Source organism: Strongylocentrotus purpuratus, unplaced genomic scaffold, assembly GCF_000002235.5.
Source record: "Strongylocentrotus purpuratus isolate Spur 01 unplaced genomic scaffold, Spur_5.0 spur5_scaffold_21, whole genome shotgun sequence".
In the NCBI taxonomy this organism is placed as follows: Eukaryota; Metazoa; Echinodermata; class Echinoidea; order Camarodonta; family Strongylocentrotidae; genus Strongylocentrotus; species Strongylocentrotus purpuratus.
In genome coordinates, this window is record NW_022145607.1 from 35256072 (window position 1) to 35270781 (window position 14710).

General features: G+C 37.4%; 1 protein-coding gene and 1 non-coding gene across 3 annotated transcripts; both read right to left on the minus strand.

Annotated features, from left to right (window-relative positions):
* Nucleotides 1–329: 329 nt before the first annotated feature.
* On the minus strand, nt 330–12186 carry LOC579361 (superoxide dismutase [Cu-Zn]). 2 transcript variants are annotated; one of them, XM_030994608.1, is made up of 5 exons: nt 12133–12186; nt 4603–4693; nt 3337–3406; nt 2389–2506; nt 330–1630 (listed from the first exon to the last, which is right to left on the minus strand). In XM_030994608.1, the coding sequence occupies exons 1-5, from the start codon at nt 12169–12171 to the stop codon at nt 1523–1525; spliced, it is 426 nt and encodes a 141-aa protein (XP_030850468.1). In that variant the 5' UTR covers nt 12172–12186; the 3' UTR covers nt 330–1522. The 2 variants fall into 2 exon arrangements, with proteins under 2 accessions (XP_030850468.1, XP_784574.2); XM_779481.5 differs by lacking the exon at nt 12133–12186 and adding an exon at nt 11778–12125.
* On the minus strand, nt 1939–2007 carry LOC115928360. Its single transcript, XR_004066034.1, has one exon. It is a non-coding gene; the product is annotated as a small nucleolar RNA SNORD34 (small nucleolar RNA).
* Nucleotides 12187–14710: the final 2524 nt, after the last annotated feature.

Below are 14710 nucleotides of genomic sequence, written 5' to 3' on the forward strand. Positions count from 1 at the left end.
ATTCACATCAGTACTTCCACTCCAGAATCCGAACCCAATAGGCCATTTTCGTAATGTAACCAAATTTAATGCACAAGTCTTTGTGAAGTGCCTCGATACAAATTATTTCATTCACCTGGTAAGAATAATAGTATTTCAATAGACATAATCCAAACTGCATACATTAGTTGTTGCTAGGTTGGACAAACATTATGACTTGACCTACCTAGCAACAGGTGAATGAAATAATTTGTATTGAGGCACTTCACAAAGACTTGTGCATTAAATTTGGTTACATTACGAAAATGGCCTACTGAACATGAAAGAAACAAAAGAGTCCACAAACCGTATGCTTTCTATCCCTTAAAATACTATATTCATTTTTAATATCAACATAATTCTTGTGCAACATGCTACGGAGCTTGGCTCACAATATTCTATACGTTAGGTTCGTAATCTAGGCAACATTTTAAAGTGCCAAGATAATTTTGTTAAATTCCCTTTAAAGTCTCTGGAAAAGACAGCTGACAAAGAGGTGCTTTATCTGGCAAACAATGACATGGATCTCAATGCAAGTGGCAGGAAAGTTCCATAAAGCACAAGTCTAGATGCAGTAAATTACATTAATAACTTGCCTTTTTTGGAAAAATCTCATTATACATGACAGTACTTTAATCATTTGTTTTTAAACTACAAATAGCTCTGCAACATTATCAATATGTTGAACAATTATAGTACTTGCATACAAATGAACTTTAAAATCCTAGAAAGTACATGTATTGTCATGTGAGGGCCTGAAGTGCGTTCTCTCATATCCTCCTATCAAAAAAGCAATGCCTTCTGCCTCTAAAAAGTTTGTACAAAACTGTCGTTGGTTGATCATTCCATGGTTTGAGGAAAACAAATCCTTCAACTTTAAAGTTTGGCTTATTCCCGCCAACAACTCTGACACGTGAATTGCGAATGAAAGCCAAATTATCAGGATTGTAGCTGACAAATTTGGCTTCCACAATCTTTGCTCAAAAGATATCATATTCACCACTACGAATGATTATGAAAAATATGATTCCCAAAACCTTTGCTCATAGCGATATCATTTTCAGCTCGATTGTTGATAAAATATTTGCCTTTCGCAATCTCTTTTCATATCAATATCAATTGTACCACGATCCGCTGTTATATGGATGGGAGCAACACAAGTAAAAAAAAAAAAAAAAAAAAAAAAAATTGCCAGTGTGCAGGAGTTGCATTATTCAATATAGCATTCTGCTCTATATATGCTGAACCATTATAACATCATTTGATAAATTTTACCCCTCACCGATGCACTACACTATGGTCATTTTGACAACTCCTTCGAAAATATTGATTTCAAACACAAAGAATTAACTACATAACTGGTAGTACAAAAACAATTTGCAGTGAAACTTGCATAATCACCGTCTACAAACAAAATTTAAGTGGTCCTACATATACATATATCAAAGATTACACTTAGTAGTGAATGTTTGAGCAGTGGTGTTCAGAGTCGAGGGGTATCTAGTCAAGCCTGGATGCCGATGACTCCGCACGCAAGACGTCCTCCTGCATTACCAGTCGTCTTGCTGGTCGCGTGGCCACCTTTTCCCAAGTCGTCCACATCAGCATGCACCTGAATGGTTTGATAGAAAGAACATGGATTATTTATTTATTTCTTTCTGATCTTTTGTCAGGGTAGCCCATTCACCCAATAAGTAGTGGTCTTCCATGGGGCCCTGAATAAGCATGAACATATTTACATCATCAGTATACACATGAACCAAACATTTCGTGCAATTTGTGACTTTTCATGCCAAATTAACTGAGCTCTGTGTTATAAAATACAGAAATGTGACGCATATTACACTTGACGTCATAATCGGTTGATATGAAATATGTTTAGTTGGTTATACGTGGAGTGAGAAGGCCAGAGTACCATAAACCTGCTTCAGAATTAGTTTATTCTCATTGCATATCAATGTAGGTAAGTTGTTGATCATCATAAGCAGTAGGGTATTGGCTTCAATAGCTCTTGTCACTGCATACAGATCCAGGATTCTCTGGTTGGATTGGGGGGGGGGGGGGGGGAGTGCAGTTTTGGCTACAACAGTCTAACAAACAAATACAAAAATCATTGACATTGTTAAAAAAAGTGTGACCCATGATGCCCTTTCCCCTTCTTTTTCTTTCCTTTTATCCCCCCCCTCCCCCCTGCTCTGCCATTGAGGGCAATCTTGAGTTCTGTTAAAGATTAACAAAATCTTTGACAATTCACTCATAACTTTTACTAAATATTTTCAAGGATGCTAACGGCTTTCCATAATTATTAAGTCTAACTTAGAGATAAGTTCAACTTAGGATCTTTGTGCACCCCCATATAACGAAGCTTACCACCACTGCACGTCCAATGATGGATTGTGGTCCAGAGAGGGAGAGGAGTTTGTCGGAGAGGTTCACATCAACTTTACCAGAGGCATCTGCAATAATGTTGCCAAGATCACCAACATGTCTGGAGAACAAAGGCAAGAACATCATCAAATTATATAGATGACAGCTTCTTTAATGTGACTTGGTAACATTGTTGAAGGTTGATGAAAAAATTGTGTAATTTTTGTATAAAATGTTACTTATTATATTCCTTCTACTGTACTAACCCTCTGACATGCAAAAAATCCAAAACAAATTATCAAACCACAAACATATCTATGGTTTTCTTTGAAGGCGTCACTGTGCAACACCCTCTAACGGGGATTAACAGTAAATTCTCCCAACCATTTTTCCATGAAGAAAAGACATAAAACAGGCTATTAAAAATCTGTCAACTTAAATGTCTGGAATGGTAATAATGAGAAGGCCAGAGTAACATAAAACTGCTTCAGAATAACATTATTCTCATTGCATATCAATGTAGGTAAGTTGTTGATAATCATTAGCAGTAGGGTACTGGCTTTAATATCTCTTGTCACTGCAGTGGCAGATCCAGGATTCTCTGGTTGGATTTTTTTTTTTTTTTGGGGGGGGGGGGGGAGTGCAGTTTGGGCTACAGCATTCTCTAACAAACAAATTTAAAAAGTTAACATAAAACAGTGACCCATGATTCTTATTTCCCTTCATTTTCCTTCCTTTCACCCCCCCTCATTTATTCTGGTACATGCGCCCTGTGTGCCCCCCCCCCCCCCCACCCCCTGCTCTGCCATTGAGGGTATTTTTAGTCTTGATTTCTGTTCAAGATGAACATCGAAAGTTCAGAATCAATCCAAATTTACACTGAATATTCAAAACTGCAAATTAACAATCTCCTACTCAAATTTGGTAGACAAATTCTCCTCGTCGACTCACCTCATTTCGTCTTCGGGTGCTCCATGTTCCTTGCCAAAGGGATTGAAGTGTCCTCCTGCAGACACACAACCTGTTTAATTAATGAGAATCATAGATCAACAATTAACGTCTATCCCAACTATCTATTTAATAAAAGAGGTTAATCTGACCAGTGAATACCCTTGTAGGAGGGTCAAATCTGACTGACATGAGCGCTATACAAGAACCCACTATTATTATTATTATTATTAAAACACTTCAAAGTAAATTTCACCGAATATCACGTTATCAACTTCCATTTCTTCTTCAAATTCAAAACATGTTTATGATTGCTTGATAAGTAAGATAAAATGTACAATTTTTTCATCAAAATAAACAATGAAGGCAATCATTCTGGGGTACCTTCTACCAATTCTACACAATGCCTGAACTCAATATTAAGGTCTGTCAATAATTAAAAATTGCTTTTCTTAACAAGAATTTAGGCTCAATGCAACATCATCTGTCATTCGTACAGTATGTTTAACTTTGTGAAACATACACCACAAAGCACCATCCCTAAAAGATTTATAAGGGAGTCTTTTCTATGAACATGACGGACAAAGAAAGAGGACAATTGCTGTGCTATTATGTAAAAAATGTGTAGAACAGGTGAATATGCATGTGACACCTGTTCTACACATTTTTACATAATAGCAGTGAAGGGATAATCCTTTGTCTACCACAGCAATTGTTGAGGGTAGAATGAGGAACTGTATATTTTGTCCTTTTTCTTTGTCCGTCATGTTCATAGTGTTTCCTGCGGCTCTTTGAACAATGGGAAGCATCCAGCCAATCACCAATCACCTTTAGTTTTACCTGTTATGTCTGGAACAGATATCAGATGATACTTGCCTGGAGTAACTAAAGCGAGTCCTTAAAATCATGTAAAATATGATATTCATATATCTATCACATCTCCTTTACAACAAACAAAAATGTGTGTACAGGTTGATTGCTTAATACGATCATGAACAAATCTACTGAGTCAGTGGGCAAATTCTTGGGGGAGGGGGGCAAAGCACAAGGGGCATGTACCCCCTAAAAGAAAGTATGATTACAAAAATGAGGAAGGTTTTTTTTTTGGGGGGGGGGGGGGGGGGCTTACAGTAAAAAAAAATATTTCTAAAGTCAGAACAGTACACACAAAAAACAGAGGACCCTTTTTTGCTTGTTACAGTATTTTCCAACTTCCCCTGTCAAGGAAACTTGGCTTTATTGCAAATACAAATAAATGGTGGTAATTACCATTAGTGTAGTCTCCAAACTGATGGATGTGGAAGCCATGTTGACCAGGTGCAAGGCCAGTCACTTCACCTTTCACACTTACTGAATTACTCTGAAAAGGAAAAGACAAACAAAACAGGAATAGTTTGTTTATCAATTAGAGAAAAGGTCAAGTTCTGGGAGAGGTGAAAAATAGTTTGTGAGAATTTTCATAGGAAAGGTATCCCCTGGAAGGGATTGCTCTTCGTATGACCAAATATTTCAAATACAGTATGAAAAGAATTAGCGTTAGTGTTTGGACCAAACTTTTATGCCATATGTTTATGTATTCCCGTTTACAAGGTAGACAATACTACTAGTGCATCAGGCCTTAAATTTCAATATTTTTTAGGGCAAGGCCACTTTTCTGTAGGGCACATTTCTATATTACAGCACAAATAGGAAGAATTGAAAAGGGCACAACAAATCTCCCAAGGCCAATGAGAGAGGCATTCAGGCCAAACAAAGGGGCATCCACGGCCATGACGGCCTTGGATTAATTTAAACCCTGGTGCATTGTGTGTGAAGCAAGAGTGAGCCAATTTCCTTTAATTCTGATAATTCCAAAACGTTCCAGTACACATCAGTAGTTGTGTACTACATAAAAAACAACCTTCTCCAATTTGTTGCTACCGTCACAAATGTACATTAGGATGTACATGTACAAATGCTGGTATGGACTATTGGGGGGGGGGGGGGGGGTCATGGGCCATAGGCAGACTTGCCTGGTACCTGTATCTTTTTCTACTGAGAGAGCACCTTCAACTATATTCAATATTAAAGGTAAAACCAGTTATGGTCATGCGATTGCATTGTGAAAGAAACGTTGTGGAATCGATCAAAAAAGGTTGATCATCTAGCATCTAGCATCTGCAAGGTTCTGGAATCATCAAAATGATAAGAAATTTGGCCCATTCTTAGTAAAGTTACAAGCACTACCGTATACACAAAAAGATGTATATGGGACTACCCTATATCTCTCACAGACCATGAGAGAAACAAATTTACCAAATATATGAATTAGTAGGCGGTTTCCTGCCAAATTTTGTATCATCATGTATTAGTCAAAACATATTCTTTCACATGATTGGTAATGAGAGCTTCCATTTCATTTTTTGAAAATGGGGCGTTTCCAATACTGGTCTTTACCTTTAAAGAGGTCCCTCAGTCATTTTCATTCTTATGTTCATTCATATGATTAGACCATTTCTATTTTAATATACTCCTGATTCTTCCACAGTGTATATACATGTACATGTACATGTACAGTATACAAAATTATGTGTACATGTACACAGAATGTAACTTTCAGCACTACTTAGTCAAAATTTGTATCTATTTGATGATGATCTTTAAAACCTTCCAGTAAACACCAGTGGCAGTACGTGTAATGTACAACTACATGTATAACAAGCTCAATCCAACCAGAAAAAAAAAGGGGGGGGGGGATGGGCAAAGAGCGATTTGGTTCTGGAAGCCTTCAAATGAGATATGAAGAAAATGAAGAAAAAAATACCTTAAATGCCTCTGGTTTCAAAAATAAAATGGACAGATTCTACAAGTATGTGGGAAAATCTCAGTATTTTATCCACAGAGTAAAAGCAGCTTTGGAAAAACAGTCCAGTCCTGTTTCAATTCAAATAATTTTACAGTGTGGAACAGTGTTGAACGTACAGTACATGTACATTATACATGAACCCACGCCACAGACTTGAATCACTGTTACACAGATGTCTACTAGTCCTAATTCAATCAATTATGTCTTTATTACAGGCATTTCTAACAGCAGGTTCACACACTCTATGTAGCTCACAACCTGAGAGAAAGATATTGGAGACAATGGCCCGTATTCTGAAGTCAGGTTTAGTTAAACCCGGGTTTAACTAAGCCAGACTTCAGGTCTAAGTATCATTTCAGTTTCTGAAAGCCAGGTTTAGTTAAACCCAGGTTTAAGTCTAAAACCCAGGTTTAAAGTTAAGCCAAGGTTTAACTACCATGGAGATGTAGTCTGCTTCTACTGCACATGCTCAGTACAGCTCATCCATCTTCAAGGGTAGCTGATATGGCCTTTATAGGCTTTGTTATAGCTGGATTTCGTGCTGCAAATTTAATAATTTCAATTCAAAATATTCGACACAAACAAATCTCTTTCGAAGCAACCATTGAACGTTACGACATGATTTTTTGTTTTGTTTTACCCTTTGATTTATTGTTAAACTGCTGAAAAAGTCTGAATCGAGGTGGAATTGATCTTTACGAATAATAAATAATACAAAAATCGGGATTCTACAATTTCTGCATGCCCATGCAGATTAGTCAAAACTTCCAGAACAACATAAAAATGCTCTAAATAAGATTTAGATGACTAAAAGAGAAACTAAAAATGATCAAAAATACCTTCTTGATGCAAAATAACTAGTCCAAAGTCAACATTGCTGAAGCTCATTTGTTTGATTTTTAGTTTTTTTTTAGGACAATGGAATCCTTTTTCGAACCGCAATGTCGGGTATCATGATCCCCTTCTCGGTCACCGTGCGCGCATATCATCGATCGTGCGCGCATTCATTTGTACAAGTACACACGGTTTAGAAATATTGCATTGTCCTAACAAAAAACGCTTAAAATTCGACCATATTATATGAGCTTCAATGTTGACTTTGGACTAGTTATTCTGCATCAAGAAGGTATTTGTGATCATTTCGCTTTCAGTCATTTTAATCTTATTAAGGCCTAGGTCTAGATCTAGATCTAGACCTCTAGTCTAGTGCATCGTTCGGGGCATCTTAAGGATGTTCTCGATGTTTTGACATCATAATATAAATAGACTAGGCGCGCCTAATCGGTCTAGGTCTAGAGTCTAGACTAGATCTAGGGCAGATTCTACCCAAAACTCTCCTAGATCTAGGTCTAGAGTTCCGGCTTAATACACTCGTCGGCTCTTAATTATACTAATCCATGATTGTCTTATAAATATAGATTATTCTAATCCAACCTTAGGCCTACAGTTTTATTTCATCTCGCATTTGTTTACATCGTTGGGACGCAATTTGAAAATGTGTATTGCACTCACAGTTTCAAAACTACGTGAGCATAACGTCAAACTAAAGGTATGGGGCTACTATATTTGTTTTCCTCTGCAACAAAGTGATACGTGTTGATTTACTTTGGCAACTTTTAGTTTCAAGGATTGTCGTACTATACAAATCACACAATCTTATATAAAATATAAAATCTTAAGACTTAGAAAAATATTAGGCATAAAGATTCAATAAGCACATGAAGTATCCAAATTAATGTTCAAACTTGCCGAAGGCATAAAATCGCAAGGCCCACTTTTATCCGCAAGCGATGTGTGTGTCTCTCCAATGTTGGAGTCAATGCAAATCGCTGTTTGTTTGGTATTTAAAAAAAGACAGCGATGACAAACAAATCATCGTCGCCATGATTGTGAAAGGTTTTTTCTTTCCACAAGAGCTCTCTCCGGTCTCATTATTTGCAATAATTCGTCGTAATGTCTTTTAATGTTGTCTTCTTCTCCTCTGAATATCCAACAAATAGTTAGACCTGACTTAAGCCAGACTTAAACTAGGTGTACCCCAGGTTTAAATATGTGTACAATTTCCACAGAGTTAGACCAGGCTTAAACCTAGGTTTAAGTTAAACCCGACTTCAGAAACGCAAAATTAAACCTAGGTTTAAATCTGAGAGTTAGGCGAGGCTTAGACTAGACTTAAACCTTGGTTTAAAGTTAAACCTGACTTCAGAATACGGGCCAATGATTTCAAGACATGGTTGAGTTCTTGAAAAAGTGAAACAATATTTTATGTCAGTTTGGTAGAATAACGTAATCCCCTGCAAATGATTTTTGAAATTGTGTGATATAACAGTACACTAATGATGAGACAGCACATCCAATGCATTTCGGAGACAAGTCAGTATACGGTACTAATCATACATCCATTAAAGGGCTAGTCCACTCCAAAAATAACTTACTTTCAATAGAAGCAGAAAAACCAAACAAAACAATCAAAAAAAGTTTGAGCAAAATCGGATAACTAATAAGAAAGTTATGAATGTTTAATGACATGAAAAACTTTGAAAATTACAAGACTAATTGGCAACTCATTCATGAGTCTGTGACGTCATTGCCTCACTATCCACTAATTGTTTTCTTTATATTGATACCGGTAATACAAATTTCCCATTTCCCCCCAAAAGGATAGATATTATTTCCTCACACCAGCATTCAAGTTATATTGATAGTGATATGTTTTTGATTGGATGCACTAATATAGAGTTTTTTCTTTTTCAGTTTAAATCATGAAAAATGTGAATTTTGAAAAACTATTTGTATAAAAATCAATCATCAGAAAACAATATGAATTCTTCAAATTTTAATAAAAGATTAGATCTATGTGAAATGTCATGCTCGCAATATGATTAAAATCATATAACCTGGGCAAAGGCATGGGGAAATGAAGCTTTGGGGGATAAGGGAAATTAATGGGATAAAATATATAAAGCAATTGATAAATAGTGAGTATATGATGGGAAGTTGGGAACAGGAAAGTCTTGATGGCTGACATGAACGTTGTCATAGACTCGGCACTCCTGGATGATTGCGAATGGCTAATTCACAGCTTAGGTACAGAGAAGTAGAAGGCTCTGTTGGCCCAAACTGTGCTTCTAGGAGCGTACATGTTTGTCAGTAAAGCTTGATTTTTCTATATGAAATATGTTTAGTTGGTTATACGTGGAGTGAGAAGGCCACAGTACCATAAACCTGCTTCAGAATTAGTTTATTCTCATTGCATATCAATGTAGGTAAGTTGTTGATCATCATGAGCAGTATGGTGCTGGCTTAGATCTGTCTTTGTCACATCAGTGGCAGATCCAGGATTTCTGCTGGGGTGGTGGCTACATTCTCTGACAAACAAATACGAAAGTAGTAATGATGAGACAGCACATTTGATGTATTTCGAAGACAAGTCAGTATGCATTCATCAGCTTCTTCTTCTTCTTCTTCTTCTTCTTCTGACTGGCACTTTGTAAATGTGCTGCTTCGGTATAATGCGCTGAATAACACTCATACAGCGCATTATACGGAAGCAGCACAATCACGGAAGTGCCAGTCAGAGGTCATCATCGTAGAGATCGTGAATTCACACGGTACACGTGAAAAGGGAGCTGAGCTGTATCGGTCTGGTAAGAAAATTGCTCTTATTTTATTATTTTTACCTCCGATTTATAAATTCAGGAGGTAATTAGGACTACAATTACAACAAAATTTATCAAAGCCACTGTCCAATATTGGTCGGGTGCGGGAAAGTGTGATTTTGGACACATATTTTAGTTGTTGTTTACCTACCTCTCCGTGGGACCCTATGGGTGCCGTTTAAGGCTCCCTTAAATAATATCATAAAACTAGATGGAATTCGACTCAAATAATATCATAAAACTAGATGGAATTCGACTGCGCGCAGTCGAAAATGATGCCTCCGTCATAGAGCAATTTTACAAACCAAAACAGATGAAATTTTTCGGATTCAAGTTCAATTGTAATCCATTGACAGGTTCTCAGAATATCGTGATTACAAGCAATTTCTCATATACATATATGACCCTTTGATCTTTGACCTCATGACCCTAAAATCTACTCAGTTCATTGGCTCTGCAAGATGTCCTGAGTTAAATAGTAATCCATCTGTCAGTTCTAATGAGAATGCGTTCACAAGCTATTTTTGCATACATAATGAGCCCATGATCTTTGACCTTTGACCTTATGAACCAAGAATCTACTCAGTTCATTGGCTCTGCAAGTAACATACATGACCTAATTTTGGCAGGAATCCATCAATCGATTCTTGAGATAACGCGATCACAAGCTGTTATTGCATACATAATGTGTGCTGTGGCCTTTGACCTTTGACCTCATGACCACTAAATCTAATCAGTTCACCGGCTCTGCAAGTAACATACATGACCTAAGTTTGGCAGCAATCCATCAATCGGTTCTTGAGATAACGCGATCACAAGCTGTTTATGCATACATAATGAGCCCTGTGACCTTTGACCTTTAACCTCATGACCCAAAATCTAATCAATTTATTGGCTCTGCAAGATACATACATGACCAAAGTTTGGCAGGAATCCATCAATCGGTTCTTCAGATAACGCGATCACGAGCTGTTTTTGCATACCTAATGAGCCCTGTGACCTTTGACCTCGTGACCCCAAAATCTAATCAGTTCATCGGCTCTGCAAGATACATACATGACCAAAGTTTGGCAGGAATCCATCGATCGGTTCTTCAGATAACGCGATCACAAGAAAGGGATGTACGTACGTACGGACGGACAACCCGAAAACATAATGCCTCCGGCTACTTCGTAACGGAGGCATAAAAACATTTCGAGGGAGCCCTTAAGGCTAGTTTTAGTAGGGTATCTCCTAGACCGAATTTTCTGTCTCTTTCGTTCGTTAGCCTCTGATTTCATGATTTGGGTAGGGTCGGCCCTCTCTAAAACTGAGAGCCGACTCTACCCAAATCAGATGAGGCTAACGAACGAAAGAGACAGAAAAATTCGGCCTAGCTATCTCCACGCCGGAGTTGCAGGTCAAAGTTTGGATAGACTTCTGAAGCCAAGGATCCGGGCTAACTCGGACCAGGGGACAACTCAGCCCAGCTGCAAAAACGGTCATTTTTTTTTCATTTTACCCTAACTCTAACCCTAACCCTAATCTAAACATGCAAAAACTGACCATTTTTGTACCTGGGCCAAGTTGTCCCCTGGTCCGACTCCGAGTTAGCCCGACTCTACTTCTGAACTAGCTCCGAATATTAAAAAAATATCAACTGTCCGGATATCAATACACAACATGTAGGTCTAGGACTACATGTATGTAAAAGCTGTTGACCGTACATGTACCTGGCCTGGGTATTCAGTAACTCCGGGAAGCTCCAACACCGGCGCCGCAGGCGGCGCCGGTGTTGGAGCTTCCCGGAGTTAGGTATTCAGGTACGCACTGCACCGCTAGCCGCTCGTGATCGTGCTACATAGCATGCGCATGGTTTTGCAGTGGCGATATTGCATCGTCATGTTGCCTTGTGTGCCGTTTACGTTTTGGCTTAAAAATTAACAAATATAAATACTTACCCCTTCTCCCTGTTCGAACTCGATTCTCCCCTTTACTGCCTCACCTACGAGCATACAGACAGCTTTGACAGACATGATGTATTGATGTTCTTTATTAAGTTTAAGTTGAGAATACGACGAATATGACGATATACTGTCAATGTCGAGAGCAATGTTGCACAAGGTACAAATTATTACGAGAGCAAGCTAGCTAGCTTTTAATTTTGCGCGACGTGTGCAAAGTGTTGTAAACTAATAAAATAATTAACCTCTTGCCAATCAATCATAACACCAATCATACAAACCACTGCCAAACTCACAAATCCTCTCTCCTAAGTCTCTAACTTATCATGCCAACAGAGCTCTAAATTAATACCTTTAACACAGTGTAAGTCCAGGCAATATTTTGGAACATTATGTAGCGTGCTGCGCACGTCACTACATAAAGGAAATGTCGACTCCCCCTAATGAATATGCATTATGCCTGTGCCTGCACGGCGTGTGTACTGCTAGGCCTGGGGGGTGTTTCACAAAGATCCTAAGTTGGACTTAAAAATTATGGAGAGCCATCTGTAGCCTAAAATAAAATATATTTAAAAGTGAAAATTCAAGTGTTTTAGACTTTTTATCAACTCCACATCAGGAACATGAAATCTCCTTGATAATAGAAAATATGAATGATTTCAATCAAAATGTTATGCTTTTTAAAATAACTTTTACAAAATATTTTCAAAGATGCTAACGGCTTTCCATAATTGTTAAGTCCAACTTAGAGATAAATTCGACTTAGGATCTTTGTGAAACACCCCCCAGGAATATTTAAACTCACATACCCTGGTTTTGCCTACGCACACTCCCATCATTCAAGTTATTGCATTGTATACGTTCCAAGCTGCATATTGGACGTGTTCCAAAATTTCTATCTTCTGGTGATTATATTGTTTTGCCTACACACTCCCATCATTCAAGTTATTGCATTGTACATGTTCCAAGCTGCATTCTACGTGTTCCAAAATTTCCATTCTCTGTTATTATGATTTTGACTATATACACACTCCCATCATTCAAGTTATTGCATTGTACATGTTCCAAGCTGCATTTTACATGTTCCAAAATTTCCATTCTCTGATATGATTTTGACTATACACACTCCCATCATTCAAGTTATTGCATTGTACATGTTCCAAGTTGCATTTTACGTACAATTTCTATCTTTGGGGATTATATTGTTTTGCCTACACACTCCCATCATTCAAGTTATTGCATTGTACATGTTCCAAGCTGCATGTTACGTGTTCCAAAATGTCCATTCTCTGTTTATATGATTTTGACTATACACACTCCCATCATTCAAGTTATTGCATTGTACATGTTCCAAGCTGCATTTTACATGTTCCAAAATGTCCATTCTCTGTATTATGATTTTGACTATATACACACTCCCATCATTCAAGTTATTGCATTGTACATGTTCCAAGCTGCATTTAACGTGTTCCAAAATTTCCATTCTCTGTATTATATGATTTTGACTATACACACTCCCATCATTCAAGTTATTGCATTGTACATGTTCCAAGCTGCATTTTACATGTTCCAAAATGTCCATTCTCTGTATTATGATTTTGACTATATACACACTCCCATCATTCAAGTTATTGCATTGTACATGTTCCAAGCTGCATTTTACGTGTTCCAAAATTTCCATTCTCTGTTTATATGATTTTGACTATATACACACTCCCATCATTCAAGTTATTGCATTGTACATGTTCCAAGCTGCATTTTACATGTTCCAATATGTCCATTCTCTGTATTATGATTTTGACTATATACACACTCCCATCATTCAAGTTATTGCATTGTACATGTTCCAAGCTGCATTTTACGTGTTCCAAAATTTCCATTCTCTGTATTATGTGATTTTGACTATATACACACTCCCATCATTCAAGTTATTGCATTGTACATGTTCCAAGCTGCATTTTACATGTTCCAAAATGTCCATTCTCTGTATTTTGATTTTGACTATATACACACTCTCATCATTCAAGTTATTGCATTGTACATGTTCCAAGCTGCATTTTACGAGTTCCAAATTTCCATTCTCTGTATTATGTGATTTTGACTATATACACACTCCCATCATTCAAGTTATTGCATTGTACATGTTCCAAGCTGCATTTTACATGTTCCAAAATGTCCATTCTCTGTATTATGATTTTGACTATATACACACTCCCATATCATTCAAGTTATTGCATTGTACATGTTCCAATTAAGCTGCATTTTACGTGTTCCAAAATTTCCATTCTCTCTATTATATGATTTTGACTATATACACACTCCCATCATTCAAGTTATTGCATTTTACGTGTTCCAAAATTTCCATCCTCTGTATTATATGATTTTGATGACTATACAAACTTGCATCAATCAAGTTATTGTATTGTACATGTTCCAAGCTGCATTGTACGTGTTCCAAAATTTCCATCCTCTGTATTATATGATTTTGATAACTATACAAACTTGCATTGCATTGTACATGTTCCAAGCTGCATTTTACGTGTTCAAAAATTTCTAACTTTGGGGGTTATATTGTTTTGCATGGTCACTATGAACGGCAGATGTCACTGCATGGATAAACATTAAGATTCAGTTCATGGTATGAATTTTCTATCTGCAAGTCTGGTCAACGATGTAAAAATGTAATGCATGCTTTCCCCGATGCTCTCATTCTGGCGCGGATCCAGGATTTCTTAAGGGGGGGGGGGGGGGGGGGTGTGAGCACTCATTTTTCTTTTTTGCCCCCAGATTTTTTTTTTTTTTACTCAACATGATGCGAGATGAGGGTCCCTGTTCATAATAAGTATTATGAATAGCAGTCCTTACGAGTAGTGACCCCCAATATAAATTATGAATAGCGACCCTCATCTCACATTATGAACAACGGTCTT